Here is a 24,240-nt window from a genome sequence, read left to right as displayed (position 1 = left end):
TGGACTATGCTGACTGCTACTTTTCCCAACAGTCTATTTTTCCTAAGGCATATAATCTGTCCGGTTAAATTCAAAATGTTCTTACATTCCCTTAACAAGCCTCTCAAGAGTCCTCTTCTTCAGTTTCTGTTCTATTTACCCACCAAAGCCTGCCAGCTCTCTGCCTGTGATTCTCTCATGCTGGATCCTTCCTCGTTATTTCCTCACCTCCTAGTCTAGGCTCTTATCAGCTCCAGCCACGACGAATGGGTTATATACAGCTGGATGTCTGTGGCCAGGGTCTCCCCCGGCCCCCATTCTAAAGCGCTCCAGGTGCAGCTAAGACAACCTTCCCCTAATTAAAACCTCCAGGAAGCCGCTCCCTCAGCCCTCAGAGACTTGCGGGACAGGGCCCGCCTTGCTCGCCCTGTTACCCTCAGCACCTTGCAGAAACACGAAGCTCCTTCTCGATGCCTCCCCACCTAGTCCAGTTTCGAGCTGTTTACTTGCGCCTTAGCTGACCCAGCAAGATGAACTCCTGTGTCAGACCAAAGCCCTACAGGTGTTTCTCGTTCGTTCTTTTTCCCATCCCTAACAGCCAGTTTTTCACCAAGTCATGTCGACTCTACCTTCAAAATAGCCCTTGAGCCCGTGCACTTCTCTCCATCTCCACGCCAACACCAGTATTCCAGCCATCGCTGCCTTTCCCTTGGACCGTGAAGATCCTCCGTTCTCATCACCCTGCTTCCACCCTTGCCTTTCTACGCTCTCCAAATCCAAGCATGTCACACTCTAAGTGCATGATGGCTTCCCGCTGCTCAGAATAGAATCTAAATCCCCTGCCATGTCCCATAGGCAGACCTATGATCTGGATCTCACTGACTTTCCAACGTAGTATCACACCACCCCCTTTTCTATCACTACACAGCAGCCCCTCTGCCCTCTTCTGAGCCCTGGGGCCCCTGCACTTCCTGTTTCAACTGCTTGAAATGAGCTTCCCCTGGCTTTTCCCATGGTTGATGATTTCTCATCTTTCAACTTCCAACTCAAAAATTATTTCTTCAGAGAGGTATTCTAGAACCATCTTTCTAAGGTAGCCTTCATTCTCTGCCCATTCTAGGATAAGAACTTGATCTTATTGCCCACTGTGTCTGCAGCACCTACCATAATTTCTAGCATCAACCGTGTTTTAAGTAATATTTATTGGATGATTAAAATAACTCACTATGCATATAGGACATGTTTTTCACTTCTGTCTTTGCTCATGCATACGCTCCACCTAAAAGGCCCTCCTACTCCTTTCTTTTTTAACCAGCCAGTGTCTGTTATTTATTCTGTGAGACAATTTAAGATTTACATCACAAAGAAATGCTTTCTAACCAACTTTCCTATCACACTCTAATTTTTTTCTTCAGACACACATGCACGCGTGCGCCAAAACACAAGTTTTGGCTTAAACTATATAATATTTTCAAACACTTCTCCTTCCTTCTAGAAATGTCTGAGATAAATATCACGCTCAGGACCAGAGAACAGGTATGTAACATTTTCCACTGTCACCCCATGGACTTCATATACCCTGGTGCCTCCAGGAGGCTAACACTTCCTGAGTAAAATTAAAACCTCCCATTCCAGATGGTAATTCCAAAATAAATGTGGGAAAGGGGCACATGAATAGAGCTGGAGAAACTGATTGTCATGAGGACTTAATGGGGTGGGGATTGGAAGCTAGCAAGGGGTTTCTTGGTTAAGGAACCAAGATCAGGAAAGGGGTAGAATTTTTGTTAAAAGTCAAGACGGGGGGAAATGAAAGAAAACAAGTGAAGGAGACAGTCAAAATGATTTCTCTCTATTTAAACAATGATTAAAAGGCTGACGTTTTTTATAACCTTCTGGTTAACAAAAGGTTGATTCTTTTAGCTGATGCTAACATGTTTAGGCCTCTGGCAAAATTACAGAGGGAGGGCTTCTAAAGAATAGCCATATTAGTAAAAGGAGGGAAATTTAAATCCACTTCATCCTAAACACATCACCATTACCCCTCCTCCCACTAGCCCCCCCCCCAAAAATCCTGATCTCCCATACAAACCTCATGTATCTTTAAAAAATTCCTCTATTTATGGATTTATTTTTTCAGATTACAGCAATGTATACATTTTATATTCATTCTTTCTTTTGGAGAGCCCGTACCAGTATCTCAAAGCTCAATCTGACCAACGCCTGTTGTCAACTCTCAGATATTTGGTTATACTTGTGCACGCAAAACAAGGTGGTCATTAAGAGCACAGACCCTGGAGTCAGCATCTCTGGGATTTTAACCCCACCTATCACACTTAGTAGCTGTATAACCTTGAGCATGTTATTTAAGCTCTCTGTGCCTCAGTTTCTTCATCTGGAAAAATAGAAGTTTTATCTAACTCGTAGGTTTGTTTGGGCTAAATGGGTTAAGCCATGGGTAGTGCTTAACACTGAGCATGGAACACATGTGGTGCTCGGTAAACTTAGCTATTTTCATTCTTACTGTTATGACGTAAACAAGGATAATTTCCTCTGGCCTGGTGCTCTTTCCCTCACATCCTCTCGGATTTGATACTCACAGGGTTAGAATGCAGCACAGTGAAGAACTCTGGGCTGATGAGGAACTTCACGGGGGGAGACTGTAACAGCAACGTGAGCCTGGATCTGGAGGTAGAGTGGGGCGGGACGTTCTCCCGTCGGAAATCTAGACGGGGCAGACCACAGAGGCTTTCAGGGAGGTCTCTGCACGTGCTGGAAACATCTACTCACTTCCGTCTATATTTTAAAACAACACCTATATCGTTTGTTATTATTTTAATCCCCCAAACACTTTTTTACTTCTCTGTAAATCATGCATAAAACCCAATTGCTCTCCATCACATTAAAATGGAATTCAATAATATTTCTAGTCACTATTAACATTTTTTAAAATAAATTTATTTATTTTTGGCTGCTTTGGGTTTTTGTTGCTGCAGGCTTTCTCTAGTTGTGGCGAGCGGGGGCTACTCTTTGTCGCAGTGCACAGGCTTCTCATTGCAGTGGCTTCTCTTGTTGTGGAGCACTGACTCTAGATGCACGGGCTTCAGTAGTTGTGGCACGTGGATTCAGTAGTTGTGGCTCGCGGGCTCTAGAGTGCAGGCTCAGTAGGTATGGCGCACAGGCCTAGTTGCTCTGTGGCATGTGGGATCTTCCCGGACCAGGGCTTGAACCTGTGTCCCCTGCATTGGCTGGCGGATTCTTAACCACTGCGCCAACAGGCAAGTCCCCACTATTAACATTTTAATGCATCCTTAGATTTTGTAAGTAATCAGATTCCATCTTTTTCTACTAACCCACAGATCCAGAGATTAAAGTAATTTATATCCTGTTTGGTTTTGTGATTCTTTTCTTAGTACTAATAAAAAGTCAAGGGTTAGAAGAGGTGTCTGGTGAATTGGACTTTTTGAGTTGAATTACCTGGTCTTCATGAAGATCAAAAGTCCTTTTAAAGAAAGCTTCATTTCTTGGAAATCCTTACTTACTTGTTTTCTATTTTTGCGAGATTACAAAACAAACCAACCAAAGGGTCTTACCTGCACTGGCTTGGTGAAAGTCGGCTTCCTCCCCTGCCACATCAATCGCATTGGTGTTTTCCTCAGGCCTCTCGTTTGTCATGGTTCTGCGGATACTCTGGTATCTAAAATCAGAAGCCTAGAGTTACAACACAGCAGCCTCTAAAACACAGGGCTCAACTGCTCCCCCAGAGCCCAGAAGTTTTCACCATCTTCCCAGCCTTGACCATTTCCTCCCCAAACCTCTATCCTCTGACCTTCTGGGCCATCTGTTAAGTAAATCCATCGGATTTAATTTCTTCTGTCCATAGTCTGTGGAACATTTTCTTAACAAATTAATAAAAATTTAAAAAAACATTGTGGCCTTTAACCAAAGGAAACTAAATTCCTATATTGTTAAAGAACAACTTTTGTTCCATAGCAATTAGTTTTGGGAAAAGAAGGACAGATTTTTAAAAGCTTAGGTAACGAATAAAGATGCATTACGAACGAAGATTCTAGATATTTAAAAAGCTATCTGGCTTCAAATGACAAGTGTATATGCTCTGTTTTACTAAAAATCAGTGCCTTGGGTTGACTAAAGGGGTCATCTCATTACTTATTTCCTCTCTATTTTCTAAGCAAGCTGTGGATGTGTGCGCTTATTAATTTTTAACCAAGAGACATTCAATGAAGTCTATGAATCAAGAGAAGTGACAGGACCCCCAGAGATGAAAGAGGCAACCGTGTTTTCCATTTTGCACTGTGTAAAAATGAGCCCAACCACAAAACTGCCCATCCTCACCGCCGGTTCAGCTGCTCCATCTGCTGTATGGAGTTGGACCTCTGCAGCACCTGCGGGGCAGGGGGAGCTGTGGGCCGCTGCCAAGTCGTGGTTCTGTTTACGTGATCCACGTAGAAGATCCTGCCATGGCTGTCAATGCGTGCCTCCCAGTCTAAACAGCAGTCGTGCACAGAGAGGGATTAGGAGGGGCAGCTGAAGCCATTAACGTGGTTCATCAAGCAGCACGTGTTTTCTCCCTGACATGCTATACTTTGGGGCTAATAACGTATACCTGGATGCATAATCCAGCACTTCCCCCCAGTCCACTCCAGAATGTTTGACCAGTTAGTAAAACAGCTCCTGTGTGCATAACCAACACCTTAAAGAATCCCTGAATGTAGGGGATCCTCCCAGATCCGCCCACAATGCTCATCCTTCACGTATGAGCAACTTTAAAAATTACTAGTTGGTATCATACTACTTTCGATATTCACATCAAAATTGGTACTGATGTTTATTTTCACCCAAACTTGATTTCTTCTGTTTTTTTTCCAACCTAGATGACAGACTCACAGCTGGAAATTCCTACGTGTATATTTACACACAATTTTAGTAGATGTAGTCTTCGGAAGAAGGTAGTGCTAGCCTAGTCATCAAACAGTATCATTATCTACAAACTTCCATTTACACTTTCCCAAAGAGGAATACATTTTCAGAGCAAGGTGAATGACTTGTCTCCAACCTTAAATAAATACAATGTTTTAAAAGATTATTTACTTTTATGTTTAAGCAAGCTCGTTAAATGTGTTAGTCTTTGTAAACAAATATGTAAGAGCATGTTCAGTAAAAACAGCAAGCACAGTAGTCTTCAGGGCCAGCCATCCCACCTCTGTGAATTCTCTAAAAGGCCATTCCCCTATAAAAATAAGCAGAGCGTGAGCTGATCTTTACAAAAGGCAACAATTTTTAAATTGATTGCAATTGGGAAGGGTAATTTATATTAATTTATATAGGAACATATGAAAACAGCAGAGATCTATTCTTTAACCAGGAAAGTGCTTTATACATTGCTATTTCTAGGACAAATATGTTTTGAAATTAATAAGCACCTTTCTCTTGAGCAGCTCTGTTAATTTCAAAACTCTCCATGTGATCACACAGCTTATCAGCAGACGCCGTGGGTCTCATCCTAGAGACCAGGACGAAAGCATGTTTGCTCCTGACCAGCTATGGCATCTACTCTGGAGGTGAACGGAACAAGTATTCCAACTAAGTCCTTAGGATTGCAAAAACCTGCAAGGTAGATCCCAGCCAGCACCGGAAGACCCCTGAAGACTGCCTCAGCTGGGAGTGGAAGGATATCTTTTTGTTGATTTCAGCCGATCATAATTTATGACACGTGGCAAGGGAAAGAAAAATTTTCTGTGAGGAAAAGCACCACACAGACAACAAACAACTCCGTGTCACTCATGCTCCAGGGTAACGCGGACTCACAATGAAGCAGGCTGCCAAGAATGAATTACTTGGGCACAGCTACAATCCCACCAGTAGGACATTTCCAAAAGGCCTCCTGCTCAGTCTGCCATATGCTGACAAACAGTGAGCACATAAAGGCATTTTCAGGAACCATCTTCTAAAACCTTTGATCCATTCCATTGTTTGGCTCTGCTCCTAGCACACTTTCCCATCTCAAAGATTCTGAGAACAAGTATTCCCACTGCATTCCTCTCTCATTAGAGCCAGGGTAATTCAAGCACATACTATATGTCAGATCAAATGCACATGGAAACAAATGACCATTCCTTCCCCCCCAAGAATGTTTACAGAAGCTTCCAATTTTTTAAAAATATGTAGGATAGGTCAATTAGGGATAAAAACAGAACAGAAACCAACTAAAGGAAGCAGAGAGAGAGATTCTGCCAAGCTCCCAAGATAAGGTTGTCACTACAACTTGGCTCTAAGTATTCTGGCAGTTACAGCAGAAGAGAAAACACACTGCTGCATACTTTCCATTCTCTGACAAAAGAATATTAGAAAAGTATCTTCAAAGATGGAACTTTTTCCTTGAATAAACTATACAAGAATTTACCCCAAGAAATGTGACCTGTATGCGGGCCACATGGGTAGGAAAATGGAGGAGGGGGTATCTCCAAATATATTCACCACTGTGCCTTGCACATAGCATGTAATGAATGAATAAATAATTTAAATAACGTAAAGCTATTAAAAAATGATTCTTCTTATGGTTACCGGGGGGTCGGGGGGAGGGATAAACTGGAAGATTGGGATTGACATCAACACACTACTATATATAAAATAGATAACTAATAAGGACCTACTGTATAGCACAGGGAACCCTACTCAATACTCTGTAATGGGAAGAGAACCTAAAAAGAGTAGATATATGTATATATATAACTGATTCACTTTGCTGTACACCTAAAACTAACCCAACATTGTAAATCAACTATACTCCAATAAAAATTTTAAAAAATGATCTTGTATTCACTTTCCACAAAGGCCAGGAATAACCTTCATTTGTATCTCAATAAAGACATTTCTATGCAATGGGAAAAACAAGGTCCAAAAATTTGCTTTCTAAGAATATGGGATGTTGGATGCACATTAAGACTCTCCCTATCAAATATCATATCTTTAAATTGAGGTTGTTACTTAAGTCCCCATAAAGAGAAATGCTATACTGCTGGTTTCAAGTGGACACTCGGCATTGAACTGGGAAAGACTGTTATGCTATTGGCTTATTCGTGAACTACATATCTACTCTTACCCAAGCGGTCAATACCCTTCCATCCAGGCAAGACAGCAGAGGTGCCTGTAGGAAGGTCAGTCCTCTATCATTATCTATCATTATCTATTCGTGGGGGTGGGGGTATGGTTGCTTTAATATCTTGTAAGTATTTACATGAGGCCTGGTTTGTTCTTGGTTAAGAAAGCATATGAGAACACATGGCCTGGTATCAGTTTCTTTCACAGACAATGCTAAGATCACACAGGCAGGGTTAGAAGACTAGGATCTTGGCATTTACTTCCCTGTCTTGCCACACTGTAAACTGGGGTACATAATCAGTGTGCAGCGAGACTGACAGCAATGTGTTGGGGGTGTGTGTGTGTGTGTGTGTGTGTGTGTGTGTAATGCGTTTGTGTGTGTGTAATGCACTAGATTAGCAAGTAGAAGGCCTGTATCTGGCCATGGCTTTGTCATACCTTTGCTACATGACCTTCAACAAATTACTACATCTCTATGGCCCACAGTTTCTTTACCTAAAAAATTAGAAGACAGAGGTAAACATTGCTAAGGTCCCTTTCAGTTCTAAAATAACATGAATCTGCAATGACACCCATTTTATCACATTAGGTTCAGGAAGGTCCTAGCAACATCTTACGTCTAGGCCAGAATTTCCAAAATAGATTCTAAGTTAATTAAGCCTTTGGGGCCAGGGGCTTTGGGGTCCTGAGGAGTAGGGCTGCTGAACCACCTGCCAACCCCACTTTAAACACTGCAGCTCCAACATTATCTGTTGTGCATATTAGTCTTCCACATAAGATTTCACTTCCATAAAGAGCTTCACAGCAATAATAAAGTTTGAAAACTATTATCTAGAGAATGTTTCTCAAGGTGTGGGATTCTGACAGTATGTGTCAGAATCATTGTGAGGACCAATAAAAATGCAGATGCCTAGGACACACCCCAGGTCTTCAAAATCAGACTATCTGAAGCCAGGACTCAGTTATCTACATTGTTAACAAACTTCCCAGGTGATTCCTAGACACACTAAAATTTGAGGAACACTGACGTAAATTAACAAGAACTTAAGACAGCAGCTAACTTACTGGACAAACCCATGGAGCTAATGCTGGATTTCTTAGAAGTCATGAAGTGTGGGCTCGCAAGAAACTAAATTTCAGCCTAAATACCCCAAACTGAAATCCAGGAGCAAGTGTACACTTAAGACACCCTGAGATTCAAATATAATAGCCCCCTTTAAATAGCTGGATATTAAGGGTAAGTCAGAGAGTTAGCACGAAAATCTATGCCAAGCCACTGTCACAGCATTAATTCCAGATGCAGGGAGGTAGAGCTGGGCAGGTCTTAGATATTTTCAACTTTTAGAATCAATATATGTAGGCAGGGGGCAGGGGTCATCACTATGGCCACTCTTCATCTCATCACTCTTCTTTCTCGCTCCTCTCAAACTAGACCTTGGTCTCCACTGGGCCATCCAGGTGATTAGATGAAGACGTGAACATATCTCAGTGAGTGCTGAGACTGGGAAGAAGGTCAATGTCTAGACAGGATGAATCACATATCAGGGGAAGCCAGCACTGAAGTGTCTACTACGGAACTCAAAGCAGTGAGAGGACTAAGAGTAGGGAACTGACCTGGTTGTAACTGGATTAAGGAAAACGAAGTACCTGAATATTGTGAAGTAAGTTTATAAACCCACTGTAAAAATTATAATAACCGTGGTATCCTCACCAAAATGGTGAGATGATGAAGTTACAATAAACTAAGGGTACTTTTAAGGAAAAAAAGCTTTGTAATAGATGCCAGAAATCAGTGTTTAATGGATTATTTTTTCCTTATTTAAACACTCAAAGAAGTATGATACCATTTGTATAAAGTACGAAAGTAAGTTAAACTTGTCTGTGCTCTGGGGAGTCAGGACAGTAGGTCCCCTTGCTCTTCAGGAGTGGGGGTTGGAGACTGGTAGCGGGGCACAAGTGGCCTCCCAGGGACCACAGATGTGGTGCTGATTGCCTGGGTGGGCACAGTTTGGGAGAATTCAGCAGGCTGAATGTGCTCTTTTCTGCATGTACCTTATATTTGAATAAAAAGTTTAAAAAATCTCAAATAGCTGCATAATTTGGACCTTAATATTCGATTTTTAAGGAAGTAGCTTTTTAGATTAAAAGTGTGAATTTTTTCTCCAAACTAACTTTTAGGTTCTAGAGAATAAGAGCCCCTAGCTTTAAACAGAGTAGAAATTCTATAAGATTAATTGTATTTTTCAGATTCATTACCTTCTTTTAAACCTTCATTTCAAAGGATGCTTTAATAACAAAAGTGCACAACCACCAAAAATGATAAACATCGCCCTGTGTTTTTCCAGAGCTACTCATTTGAACCCACCACATAAATAATACACGAGTCCTAAAAATATGGCAATAAGCCTGGGATCCTATAAGAGTCCACTGTGGACTGTTCATCCGGAATCTATTCCTATTCCTACCCTTTTGGGAGAAAAACACCTTTCAACAGTTTCCTGTTGTCTCCAGTAAGCAATGGGTTAAGTCACAATTACACTGGAGCCAAGTACAGTAATGGGTTAAGTCACAATTACACTGGAGCCAAAAAAGAAAAAACTAAAATAGTTTTTCAGAAGGGGCTGAGCTGGCCATTTTTTCCCACTTATCCTAATGCTAAAAAGACCAAGATTCATTATGCTGATGACATTTTAGTGGGCTTCAGCCCTGAACAACCTCCAGCTGCCAGCCTATGAATCACCTCAGAAGAAGATACAGCAGGTTCTTAAGGCACTCAGTGCATATTCAAGTTCAAGCTGCCTCCCTGGAAGGCTCTCAATAGTGCCATGCCACCTTTAAGAACCAGAGCTTTCTTATTTTTGTATGGCTCATCAGAATGTCTCTCAACCAGTGGTTGAGGTTACACAGCCCACAAGGTCACAGCGCAGGGGGTCCATGGCCTAACGCAAGAGTAAGAGTTTGAGAACCAATCGATCGATCATCATTACAGCTGAGTGGTCTCTGTCCAACATCTGTTCCCTGGTCCTGAGATAGGAGGAATAAGGCTGGAAGAAGAAGCAAACAAACAAGAAAACCTGCTTTACATAAAAAGAGATCAAACAGACGTTCAGAGACTAACTTATAACCCTGACACACAGACGACCATGCCATCAGCCATAAGAGTGAAGAGGCATAGCAAGGATACCTCTAAATCCCCTTAGTTGAGTTTGCAAATCTTCAGAGAGAAGCAAACTTTACTAGGTAGTTTCCTCACTGTATGTTAGTACATGGGTATTTTTAAGGCAAATACAAGCTAAAATAACAACAACAATAATAATAAGGAAAAAGAAAAAGAATCCAGAGTGGGGGGGGATCATGCTTCAGTAGACTGTCCTGCAGGTGTGTGGATAGTGACCTATACAGAGAGGAAAAGGCACGTCTGAGTCTAATACAGATGCTTAACAGAGCAAATCCATCTGGGCCAAAAGACAGTCGCTAGTACTGTCACTGTCACCACTTTTCTTATACTTGAGGGACCTCCCAGAGAAGGGTCCTGCTAAGTGATCTTCACCTGGAAGAAGAAAGCTGAGCATCTTTTCAGCCTTCCTAGGTCTGCCCTCAAAACACAATATAATGCAGTTTCAGAGAAGCCCCCAAACCCTCTAATTTCAGGTGATTCTTGTGCCTAATAGATAACATACCAAGATATGTCACCACTCTGCCGCTAACCAAACTTTCAGAATTTACATTCATCTACCTACACAACAGTCCCTACCATTCTAACCTTAGATCATGGAGTAGAAAAAAATGTTTGAGACTCTGTCTCAACTTTTACTAGTATGGAATCTTAAACAAGTTACTTAATTTATCTGGGCTTCAATTTCTCCATCTATAAAGTGAAAGAATCAGATTATTTGATTTCTACCCATCAATCTATAAATTATGGATAAGACCTGCTTGACCTACTTCACAAAATTGTTAAAAAGAATTTTTTTAAAAAAGCTAAAAATTCTTTGTAAACTGTAAACCACTATACAAGTCTGAGGTATTATAATAAATAATGTTAAAAGTATAATCCCTAACCTTAAAATAATTCAGCCAGGTCATTTAAGAGACAGGTCAATCTGCATACTCCAAGTGGATGCCCCTTAGCTGAGCCTCCTGAGAGACAATATATGAACGCAGAATGCCACAGCTCTGAGTTAAGAGGCATGGCCAGAGACAGTAGCAGAGCTGCCCAGTAAGGCAAGGAAGGCAGAGAACTGGTTCGGGCAGGACGTACAACTAGCACAGGCAGCCAAGTGATTAGACTGTCAAAAGATGAGACCGACTGGGAATAGGAGAGGGCAAAGCAGTGTGAGGACAGAGTTGAACAGTAATCAGGTATGCTCAGACCATAATCTGTAATTGGTCCATGATCATGTAAATCTCCAAATCTGCAAATTGCAAGTTGCACAAGAGGGAACAACTCTTAAGAATTCCTCCCCTCGCCGCTGTTCATCAGTTACTCATTAAATTGGATATACTACTAACGTGCTTTTTTTCCTTTTGGATATATTAATTTATTAAAATGAACTGCCAATTGTTTATTTTTTTAAATCCTAAAATTTAGCATTATATCTGTGTAATGCAAATATCAGTGTTTAAACAAATGCATGGAAACAGCACAAATGGTGGTCATAATTTCAGCAGGAAAGTACCTGTCTTTATTAAATACAATCTAGAGCCCAAAACTGTGAATCCAACAAAATTCAGAGCAATTGGATGTGGCCAGGAAGATGCCATTTATCCATACACTGATGCAATGCTATGCCTCCTGTCCAGGTGCCTGAAACTCTGATTACTTACTATTAATCCACATACTCATGTAAACAAAGCTCTCCCAGAATTCTCTCCTGGTGTTCCTAATTCATTTTTCTCCAATTATATCTAAATATCACCCAGGAATACTTTTCTTTTCTGCCTCTAATGTTTTCTCCAAGGGTAAACAGTAAGGAAGTTTTCCCCTCCACCTGCTTAAGATGACACAATGGTTAATTAATCTCTTGGATGATTTTTAAAAACTGCTTAAAATATATGTTTCCTATGAGTAACCACCCTCAGCTATCCAAATATATGAACAAGGGGAGGATCTGTGCACAACAGTATTTACAAACGATTAAGTCAATATTTTGACAAACTGTACAAAGCACCATTCAGCTCTTTTGTCAGCACTCACCAAAACTAACTACTCAGCATTTTAGCCCTTTAAATGCATACTGCCCCTGCTCTATGTCCCACCATTTTTAAAACACAGAGGGCCAAAAGCATCCACTTCTTGCCATGATCACATATAAGATGGGCGAATAGAGAAGGTGAACAAGAAGGAAAAGCAGTAAGGCAGAAAGATGTATTTTCCAATGTGTTCTTAAAAACAGTATTTACTGAGCTTTATCACTGTTCTTCAAAATGCTTTGCTCTCACACAGTAATACTGCTTTAAGGGATTCTAGAAACTTAAATAGAGTTTAAATTACATTCAGACTATGACTGGCCATGGGCATCACTCAGCTCTTGGAGTTCAGGTCGCAATACTTTCCCAGCATTCCTAGTGCTCACCCATCTCTCCTTTAAGTGCTACGTGTTTCTTGAAAGCAAAAAAAAAAAAAAAAGAAATATCTTTCAAATCTCCAGATAATCATCATGGTCCAGAAAATAGTAGACTAATTTCTGAAATTAATAACACTTCTCTGGATATTCCTAAGGAAAAAAACCAGGACCCTGTAGTTAATGATTTAAAATGTTGTAAATGAATAAAAAGCAGTATATTACCTAGAGCTAAGGTTCTTCTAAGAGATTGTACCTATTTGTCTAATAACTGAAAATTCATACTGCCTATGCAAACTTAAAATTTTTTCTATTATACATCCTATTGTCCATAACATCTGGATCTCTTTTACTTTAGAGTATCTACTTTCCCCCAGCTACCCTTTCATTTGGTGGAACTGTGCCAGAGAGGAGTCTTCTGCTAAGCACTTTCCAGACTGTATCTGCTAAATCACGTGGCAGCTCCCAGAACTCTACTTCTGGGGGACTGGGCAACCATCCTTTAGGTCCCGTCACCCTTGAACCCTTTGATCGAGGTGAGCCCTTTAGTTAGCAGGTCCTCACTTGGTGGGAGAGCCTCGTCCACCCTCTGGTACCGGCTAACATCCTGGCGCACTGAAGGCAGTGATCGCAAAGGCTGGTGGCCGTTGGCTTGAGAACCTAGGATTAAAGGTAAACAGTTACCTGAGTATTGTTTTCCCCTTCAGTATCAAAACAGCCTTTGGGAAAAAAAACACCTAACAAAAGTCCTGGGGCTAGTCTCTTATCGCTTTTTCGTCTCATTTCCCATATGAGGACCCAGAAACAACAGAAGAGAATGGGAGGTGGATGCTTAGTCAGAAGTGGGTCTTCTAGGGAGATGTCGGTCTGGGCCCATTCCTCCCCGTCCCCTGCCTTTTCCCACCCTGGCATCTGTCCTAGTCACGTAGCAATGCTTTAGGGTCACACAATGACTGGAAGATAATGAAAAAAAACAAAAAAACCAAAAAAACAAAAAACGGTGGAGGAAGAAAAGAAGGGGATAGGTAGAAAAATAAGTAACAGAATAAGAAAATCATTTCTATTTCTGAGTCTATGCTATTCAGGCATATGAAATTATACTCAGACTTTTTGATGCAGCTATAACAGAACAGTTTAAAGGCATCATTCTACTGAGCCACATTCATTGAGACAGAAAACAAATTTTATGTGTAAATTTGCATCCTCAAACAGTTTGTTTTCAAGTGTCAGAATGCATCACCTAACTTAGTTGACATTTCTTATACTGCAGAAGGCAAAAATATGACATTTGATGCAAACCACATATTAACCTTCTGTTTTGAAGCTTCATGCAATAAGGAGCGAGTTAAGATGTTCCTGAAAACCCTGCAGATAACACTAACGTAGATGCTGCCAGTCTGTTTGGTTTTGTATCTACAAACCCAGGTCCCGCCAGAGATTCATTATGCTTTTTCACACTGCCCAGACAAGAGGACTGAGCCCCAGGCACACTGAATGTGCCGGCGCGCGGCACGCATCCCAGGCCTCCAGGCCTGTGTGGACCAGGGGTGCCCCCACCCACCGGGCCACCTTTCTAGGCAGAGCAGGTGCCCGCACTGATGCAGAGCCTTGAGGTTCATTATCTAAGTTTAAGACTGTTATCTGACAGGCCTCTTATTCCACCAAAAGAAGATCCATAGGGAGGGTGGGATGGAGACTCAAGAGAGAGGAGATATGAGGATATATGTATACATATAGCTGATTCACTTTGTTATACATCAGAAACTAACACAGCATTGTAAAGAAATTATACCCCAATAAAGATGTTAAAAGAAAAAAAAAGCTGTTGAACCCCAAGGAGAAGAATTCAGCTAATATGTGCCCTGCAGTACAATTTCCACTGAGGGCCAAAACCACAAGACTTCTCTCTGAGCGGGTATGCCCGAGCCACGAGCCACGTTGTCTTCTACATCCTACCTCCGGTCGCGCCCTCCTCCTGGGCAGTGGCCCCTTCACAAGCCCCTTGGGCATGCCCCGCATCATGCTCTTCTTGGGGCGGGCTCTCAGTAGCAGCAGCAGCTCCCTCCAGGCTCCCCCTCCGCTGCCAGACCTCCCCCACCTCCTCCTGGTCAGGTGAAGTAGCCGATTCTGCCCCTGGCCCTTCCTCCTCTCCACTGGGCACCTGCACTACAGGTAAAGAACCAGGAGTGCATATGGAACCCTGTGAGCCTTCAGCAGGGCCACTGCTGGTGGGCTCTGCTGCACAGGCTCCATCTTCCTCCTCCTGAGAAGAAAAGGCTGGGGTTTCGGGAAACCGTGCACTCTCAAGAGATGAGCACCGTGTCTCCACCGAGGACAGCTGCGTGGTGACACTCTCATTGCAGGAGCTGTCGGCCCCGTCCAGGTCACTCTCTCCCTCAGGCCTGGTGCTGGCCTCGCTCACGCTCTCTGTCCTGGCGGGGTCACTGGGCTCTGTTTCCGAGGACACCTGGGAAGGCTCAGACCCCTGATCAAGGGACTCCATCTCACTGACGGCTCTTCGGCTTCCTCCTGACGTGTCAGAAGTGCCCGTGTCTGCCCCACTTGTGGGCTGATCTACCTCCTGAGAGCCGCACAACTGAGTGCTCCCCTGGTCAGCACTCGGCTGACACTCCGGGGCATTCTCACTTTCATCAGGGACTGGGCCTGAGGGGAAGGAGCTCTCCGCAAGCTCTGGAAGATTTTCTGGCTTGTCCTCGAAGGAAGCAGCTTCATTGGTGGAGGCTTCCTCATTCTCCACCGTGTTGTCTTCTGGCTTTATCTGAGATGTCAGGCTCCCATCATCAGTTCTTGACGCCCTGCTAAACATTATCAACCCTCCTTCCTCCTCCAAGGAGGATGGATAACCCAGGTCTTGCTGGAACTCGTGGTCTTCTTCATCTGAGTCGATATGAAGCATTGCATTGAGTCTTGTGTCGGTGGGAAAACTACTCCTTAGTTTCGGAGAGGCTCCCATGGACCTTTCCGAACAAGTAGCTGCACCCGACCTGGAATGGCCATTGTGTTCAATAGCATCTAAATAATCATTGAGTGAATCCTGACGTCCTCTGGGAGGTGAGGTCCTTGAAGAAGTAGAGGTTAATTCTTCTGAGTCTATTTCCAGAGTAGAGCTAGTCCTGAAAGAATGCTTGGGGGTCCCATTAGCACTTTCCTCAGAAACTGGTCCATTGGAACAAACCGTGCTGTCATGATGGCCCCCTGGCATGTCCTCCTCATCAGAAGGGCTTCCTAGGTCTCCATTCACAGTATTGACTCCAAGTATTGTGCCAACAGCTTCTGGAGAAGCATCTGAAGGAGAAAACAGCATTTATAAAAACAAAGTAGTAATAATGAACGAACTTTTAATGTCCTGTTCCTTTGCCACTAATGAGTTCAAAGAATTCAGTCATCCCACTGAGGTCTCTTTACAGTATCACCAACTTGCTAAGAGTTACTATTCACTACTAAACGAGTACATATATTGCTGGTCAGTTTGACATATGAGGTTTACACGTTCACTACTGCCGTAAATTCCACATCCCAGTTTCCAAATGCAGGTAAAACCTAAGAGAGATTTTTTGATAAACAGGCTTTTAAATCTGCTTGGAAAACTTCAGCAGGTAATCATTTGATAGCTATTTTATGTTCAGAACAGGATACAAACAATTCTGTTCAAATGTAAACTGACAACAGAGTAAGATTTAACAAGTTTTTCCTATGGCAATATATTTATACAGGTATCTCACCTTCATGCACAGAAGATGTGACCTCCACTCTGAATTGGAGGTACCCGCTCACGTGGTCAGCTGGGAGCCTTCTGCCGAGGTTGTAGCTGAGCATCTGGTCACTGCAAGAGGAGAAATGGTTCCTTCATCTGTACTACTCTGGTGTCAGCCTTCATCTTCTTCCCATAGGCCACCCCCCAAACCCCACATATTTCTCTTGAAACTTGCATATTCACAAGAAAATAAAAGGTCAAAGGCATGTTAAGAGTCAGTGTAATTTTGTTCATTTGTACAAGTGAATACTTATAAACCCAGGGATAAAAGGGAATCTTGTCACAAGGAAAAGTATCAGTAAAGGCTGAAAATGCAATACTGTACAATATTGTTATGATTTTTTTAAAGGGCACTGATTTGCTCTCTCACTGTTAAGAGTGACCAGAGAAAGGGCATTTTAAAAGCCATCAAGGGGCTAAAATTTTGGGTGTTTTCTGACTCAAGTGTAAATGTATAGAAGGTCTGGTTCCTTAGCATTTAGCATGATAGGAGTTAGGTCCTAAAAAGACAGGCACAGGGAATTCCCTGGTGGTCCAGTGGTTAGGACTCTGTGCTTCCACTGCAAGGTGCAGAGGTTCCGTCCCTGGTTGGGGAACTAAGATCCCGCATCCTGCATGCTGCACGGCCGGCCAAGCAAAAGAAAAAGAAACAAAAGAGAGAGAGAGGCGCACAGGTAAGGGTTATCACATGGAGGGCACAGTGCTGCTGTATCCTGAAGAACAGGAGCTGGGAGTCAGGAGAGAGCAGCGTGAGAACAGGCCGGGCTCTGACAGCTGTTCCAGCTGTGTGAGAGGCAGAGGGCTGTTGCACCTCCTCTTCCTCACCTGTAAAGTAAGGGGCTCACTGTTGGCCCTCATTATTGGGGGGCCTATCATTGATACTCCAGGCAGCTTGTAAGCCATACTGATGGGACAGTTGGAGAACTGCACTAGCTGTCGGAGTCTCGCTGCCACACTTGGAGGTGCGCTGGAGGGGACCACAACTGGGCCCAGCTCCTGCCCCACCTTGGCTCCAGGCTCAGGCTACCAGCCTCCTCCAGGATGGAGCGGTTGATCTTTTTCAATTCCATGTTTATTTATCAAAGTCAAATACAATCGCATCATTTCTCTGTATGCAAGCAACTTTCGTTGAGAATCTGATTTATTCTTAATTAAGGAAAATAATCAGAGGGATAGTACCAAATCACACTATCTGTGCTCTCACACTGCCCTCTAATGGCAACTTCAGGAGGAAAACACAAGGCCTCTACCTAATACTTGCACCACTGTACACTTCAGGGCCTCTGGTCAGCTACTGATTATTAATCTCCATAACTATTTTGCTTGTTCTTCTCTACCTCCTCCGTACAATTATAAATAGATGTTATCTGGGATTTTACATTAGCGTGTACACATTTACATGCTAATGTGAAATCCCAGTTCAGCTCTTATGAATTTCTTTGAGTTCATAGCAAGATTTTCTTAAAATAATGAGATCGTTTCCTTTACTTCTTTCTTTTTCTTCCCTAGAAATGTTGTAATAATTTTTTGATTGATGTTTTTAAAAAGCTTTGTTTCCCCCAATTGAGTGCTTACACTCTGATAAGGGCTTTGCATGCATCATCTCCTTCAATCTTCCCTGTGAGGTAAGTGGTGGCCCTGTTTTCTAAGGCATAGGGAGGGTACGTAACTTGCCCAAGGCCAGGCAACAATTAAGCGACAGAACCAGGATTAGAACACAGATGCATCTGACACAGAAGCCCCTGATCTGCAGTCCCCAGATCAGATCTCATTTTATGCACACTTTCAGTGATTCTTGGCGGCTTTCAGTAGCATGCATTTTAATGATATTTACTCATGGCTCATCTCAATGCAATCATTATCATAATGTTTTGTCTACTTAATCTGGTATTTAAAAAAATTTTTTTCTGTAAAGGGATATACTGGCATTTTTAACTATTAGACATTAGAGGTATGTTAAATGCTTTTACATTAGCGTGTTCGAATAATTCTATAATGACTATAATGACAGCAGGGATGTCTTTTTCTCTTACCACTGTCTTCCAGCATTTAGACAGTGCCTGACACACAGAGATGCTCCACCTTTGTCCACTAATGCATGAACCCAGCAGCAAACTACTGGGACCTACTCTCAACATTACAGTTCCTCATCCACATCTTTGGACATTCAGTCCTGGAATAATAAAACTCTTCATTTCTCTGTTAAAATTAAATTGACTCTCCTCTCCTCCTCTTTGGCCAATAAAAGTAAAGTGTTGGTGTTGATGATAAAAACTTATAAAAGTGATGCATTTTAGCTAGGAAGTAAATGTTCAGTAGGGATTCTAAGAATGGCATCCATCCTTTTGCTCACTATCATATCCCAAATACCCAACACAGTGCTTAACATTTAGTAGACACTATATGTATACACACCCACACATTTGTTGAATAAATTTAACAAATGAGACTCTTTACTTGGAAAAAAGAATTTTAACAGGTGTTAGTGCTATTTTTTACCCAAACTGACAAGATACTCAACTATTCAATCTATCAGTACAGGAAAGCCTCCCTATTTGGAGATTCCAAGTCAAGGGGGTTTCATCCTTTGTGAGTGCCTGTCAAGGGATTCACCTCTTTCTTGTTCTTACTCAGTCTCATCTGATTCATCCTGCCTCTTGCCATGACAGATAATTGTGTACCCTATATTATATATTATTATGATACATCATTATAAAGAATAAGTGCCAAAGAACTCTCACTGTCTGACTGAGACATTCTCTCACTAGTGTAATCACAGCAAATGACAAAGCATGGCACAGTGATGTGCCTTTTGGACAGAATGCAAGCCACTCTCTGAAAAATGTCACATTCAAACCAATGCTCTTAAAATAGGTAATTAGTAAGGACTTCTAGCTCATCCTATAAAACCTCACCGTGTAAAACCTCAGCTATTTCAGAGAGTTGCAGTCTACAAAACACATAAGAAAACTCAGTATTTTTCAAGACGTATCAATTACTTGATAGAAAGTAATAATCAGATCAAAAATAGATTTAGATGCTAACAGCCAATACACTAACATGTAGTATCATATTTATTTAATAAAGCAAATCCCTAAGTATCAGGCAATGCTTTTAATATACTTATGTAGAAACATTTCATAATTCTGATACTTTACGAATTCATGCTGGACTTCCTTCCAGTACATATGGAATCCATGACAGGCAGTACTCTATGTGTCCAGTTCTTTAAAAGACTGAATGAAAAGCCAGCAAGTTAACAGGAGTTTCAAGCACTCAAAATGCTTTCAAGCATTTCCAGTTTCAAGATTTTATTTTTCCTTGATCATTCTTACTGGTATACATAAATTGACACTCTGCCAAGTGTCACAGATATTATATAAATTATATGATTATACTTACAGAAACTAAATTATAAGTATATTTCCAATGAGAGTTAATTCTCACTCTTCGTAATTTTTCATTTTCTATCAATCCTAAAAATAATTTTTAAAAACTTCCCAAAGAATATCTCTACTAGAAGCAATAATTGCTATCCTTAAAAATAACTGCGATTTCCCAGTTTTATCAAATTAAACCAGGCTGCTAGAATTTCAGCCTAATATTTCTACTTCATGTGGTCTGGCTCAACCATTGTCTCTGATGGCCAGAGAATTAGAATCCATTAGAATCTCTTAATTTCATGTTTTGAAGGTGTCTTAGAGATCATCGGTCTAAAGACTTTATTTTTCAGATGAGGAAACTAATGCCTGAAAAAATTGTGACTTGCCAGAATAGAACAGTTAATTAGCTGCAAGGTGAATAGGAATGAGCAACCTTCCTCAGTTAGCTAGACTAGTATTCCATCACTGCCAGTCCTTAGTGTTGCAGAGAAGCTGGGATTCTGGAGCTGACGGATCTGCTCCAATCCCAGCTCCACCCCTGGCTTGCTAGCCTCAGATTTCTCATCTCCAGAATGGGTATAATCACATTATTCACCTCTCAGAGTTGTTGAGAAGATTACATGAGCTAATGAGTGTAATTTACTTAGTTCCTGACATAGAATAGGGTCTCATCATCTTTTTTGTTTACTTTGGTTTACTACTGCTGCTACCACTACTACAACTACTGTTATCACTGATACTGCTGCTACTACCACTACTGTTATCGTATGTTCATAATGTCCTCCTAAAATGAAAAAGATGTCCCCCAGTGCCACCTGAGAGCACCAGTGTTACTGGGTTTGCTGGCACTTACCATGTGAAAATATATACACCATTTATATAGTAAGGGATGGAGGCATGTTACGATTTCTTAACTACTTGATTCACAGCTTACAAAAAGTTCACAGAAAGAAAACAGACGTCAAATCACATTTCAAAATTCTCTCAACGGGCTTCCCTGGTGGCAGAGTGGTTAAGAGTCTGCCTGCCAGTGCAGGGGACACGGGTTCGAGCCCTGGTCTGGGGGGATCCCACATGCCGCGGAGCGGCTGGGCCCGTGAGCCACAATTACTGAGCCTGCGCGTCTGGAGCCTGTGCTTCGCAACAAGGGAGGCCGCAATAGTGAGAGGCCCACGCACCGCGATGAAGAGTGGCCCCCGCTTGCCGCAACTAGAGAAAGCCCTCGCACAGAAACGAAGACCCAACACAGCCAAAATAAATAAATAAATAAATTTAAAATTCTCTCAACAAGTAATTTCTAGTTGTCTGAACGAACGTACATGTCTTAGAGCTCCACTATAACACCTTCTCGGAGTCTAGGCTTTGTTTTAAAGGGCCCTAAAATAAGGTGGTTTTGGTGTCTCAGGAATAACATTCTCTGGATGGGGTTAATCAGGATCAGGAGGTGTCAACCTGACACGGAGATCTTGCTTTAGGGAGGGACTTTTATAGCAAGATTTCAATATCTCAAAAACAACTGAGCACTGTGACATTTGACACTGAAATGGTAATAATGGTAGGTACATCGTGGAAAAGATAGATAACCCAAAAAAAGGTATATAATTAAAATAAAGTGCTTTCTGCCCTTCACATTTCAATGAGTATATGAGCACTTTCTTTCTTTCTTTCTTTTTTTTTTTTTTTTGTGGTACGCGGGCCTCTCACTGTTGTGGCCTCTCCCGCTGCGGAGCACAGGCTCCGGATGCACAGGCTCCGGACGCACAGGCTCAGCGGCCATGGCTCACGGGCCCAGCCGCTCCGCGGCATGGAGCACTTTCCTTTTTAAAAGAATTATGTTACCACTTCTTATCAGTAAGAAAAGTCCTCGGACTTCAAAGTATCATTTCAGTTGCTTCAGTAGGAACTAATCCCAACAAGACCCCTAGGTGTGACGGCTGATTACCCGATGGCTTGTCGCTCCAAAAGCCTCTGGACTGGAATGGTTAGTTTCCCCAGAAAACGCTTGATGATAGGTCGGCTCTTGGCAAATTTGTCTTTAATTTCAATTTCTAAGACATCAGTAAGGAGTGCGAAAAAGGAATATTTCTGAAAACAAAACATAACATGTTGAGTCAAAAAAAGATAAATATGAAATTATGTATATCAGTTTATTATTATAGAAAATAGTATCTCTTAAATCCTAACGACACACAGAGTCCACATTGCCAGAAAAATCTGCAGCTATTGTCAATCCTTTATTCACTCAGAGTCATTAACATTCACAAAGACTAAAAAGCAACAGCTAGGATCTGTATGACAAAGGAAGCCCCTTCGATCATCCAACCCTTCCTGGTTCAACAGTTTTAGGAGATGCTATCAAATATTAAACTATGCACAATACAATTTTAGTGCTCACTACATTTAACGTATCTTTATTCTTTAATACTTAATATCTTGTTATAGAGTCGCTTAGACTTAACTGATACATTTGATTAACAGCAATTTTAATTCCTGATCCCATGGTACTTTCGAAGTTGCACATCATAGGTTAAAATACTCCTTCACTTAGTGGTTAAAGTAGGAACATCTAAAGGATATGATAATTTCCCCGGTTTATATTAAAATAAAACAATGCTTAAATGGAAGTTACTTAATTTAAAAGGCACACAGGGACATTTCTTCTGGGACAGAAAAATAAAAGTATGAGGTTAAGATAAGATGTGTTGTTTTAAGAATGCCATTGGAGAAAACTGGATTGGATATTAATAAGGATATAAAATAAAAATAAAGAGCTTTACTCATTTACAAAGACTTTCACATATATTACAAAGATAAAATTTTCTTTTTAATGATGAGGCTTTCAGGAAAAGTAAGTGATGGAGCCAGGAATCTAACCTGAACCATTTCTCTCCTCCTCTGGCAGTATCCAGGCAACCACAGTGATATGAATAGTGTCAGACAGCTTTACACTTCGGGGTCACTAAATTTATTCAGTCATAACAATTTATTTTCACCAAAGGGCCGTAAAGTTTAGTCATCTTCTTAATGGAAAAAGCACTTGCTTAGAATAAGGGAGCAGGGTTTAAGCACTACTAGCCTCTGAATAGCGAGTTACATAAACATTTTAAGCTTCTGTTTCTTAATCACACAAATGGAGAGATGATAATCTCATCCCTTACACCCCCCCTTATCAGGCTTGTACTGGTAACATGGTTAAAAACATGGTTAAAAGCAATCTACAGATTCAATGCAATCCCTATCAAATTACCAATGGCATTTTTTATAGAACTAGAACAAAAAATTTTAAAATTTGTATGGAGACACAAAAGACCCTGAATAGCCAAAGCAGTCTTGAGGGAAAAAACGGAGCTGGAGGAATCAAACTCCCTGACTTCAGACTATACTACAAAGCTACAGTAATCAAGACAATATGGTACTGGCACAAAAACAGAAACATAGATCAATGGAACAGGATAGAAAAGCCCAGAGATAAACCCATGCACCTATGGTCAACTAATCTATGACAAAGGAGGCAAGGATATACAATGGAGAAAAGACAGTCTCTTCAATAAGTGGTGCTGGGAAAACTGGACAGCTGCATGTAAAAGAATGAAATTAGAACACTCCCTAACACCATACACAAAAATAAACTCAAAATGGACTTGAGACCTAAATGTAAGACCAGACACTATAAAACTCTTAGAGGAAAACATAGGAAGAACACTCTTTGACATAAATCACAGCAAGATCTTTCTTGATCCACCTCCTAGAGAAACGGAAATAAAAACAAAAATAAACAAATGGGACCTAAGGAAACTTCAAAGCTTTTGCACAGCAAAGGAAACCATAAACAAGACAAAAAGACAACCCTCAGAATGGGAGAAAATATTTGCAAATGAAGCAACTGACAAAGGAATAATCTCCAAAATATATAAACAGCTCATGCAGCTCAATATTAAAGGAACAAACAACCCAATCCAAAAATGGGCAGAAGACCTAAATAGACATTTCTCCAAAGAAGACATACAGATGGCCAAGAAGCACATGAAAAGCTGCTCAACATCACTAATTATTAGAGAAATGCAAATCCAAACTACAATGAGGTATCACCTCACACCAGTCAGAATGGCCATCATCAGAAAATCTACAAACAACAAATGCTGGAGAGGGTCTGGAGAAAAGGGAACCCTCTTGCACTGTTGGTGGGAATGTAAATTGATATAGCCACTACGGAGAACAGTATGGAGGTTCCTTAAAAAACTAAAAATAGAATTACCATATGATCCAGCAATCCCACTACTGGGCATATATCCAGAGAAAACCATAATTCAAAAAGACACATGCACCCCAATGTTCACTGCAGCACTATTTACAATAGCCAGGTCATTGAAGCGACCTAAATGCCCATCAACAGACAAATGGATAAAGAAGTTGTGGTACA

At 41.4% G+C, this 24,240-nt stretch overlaps 1 protein-coding gene across 7 annotated transcripts in view; it reads right to left on the bottom strand.

The window, feature by feature from the left end:
• Positions 1-24,240, bottom strand: part of HECW2 (HECT, C2 and WW domain containing E3 ubiquitin protein ligase 2) — a 417,892-nt gene that overhangs the window by 118,808 nt on the left and 274,844 nt on the right. For all 7 annotated transcript variants that reach the window (XM_060302114.1, XM_060302116.1, XM_060302118.1 and 4 more), the window contains exons 7-13: positions 21,763-21,905; positions 16,406-16,506; positions 14,619-15,968; positions 13,227-13,322; positions 4,333-4,483; positions 3,570-3,673; positions 2,577-2,701 (exon numbers count right to left, since the gene is read on the bottom strand). In XM_060302114.1, the coding sequence (XP_060158097.1) occupies positions 2,577-2,701; positions 3,570-3,673; positions 4,333-4,483; positions 13,227-13,322; positions 14,619-15,968; positions 16,406-16,506; positions 21,763-21,905 (2,070 nt within the window). The remainder of the gene's footprint in view (positions 1-2,576; positions 2,702-3,569; positions 3,674-4,332; positions 4,484-13,226; positions 13,323-14,618; positions 15,969-16,405; positions 16,507-21,762; positions 21,906-24,240) is intronic.

This window comes from Globicephala melas, chromosome 7 (genome assembly GCF_963455315.2).
Source record: "Globicephala melas chromosome 7, mGloMel1.2, whole genome shotgun sequence".
In the NCBI taxonomy this organism is placed as follows: Eukaryota; Metazoa; Chordata; class Mammalia; order Artiodactyla; family Delphinidae; genus Globicephala; species Globicephala melas.
This window is presented reverse-complemented; position numbering and strand designations above follow the sequence as displayed.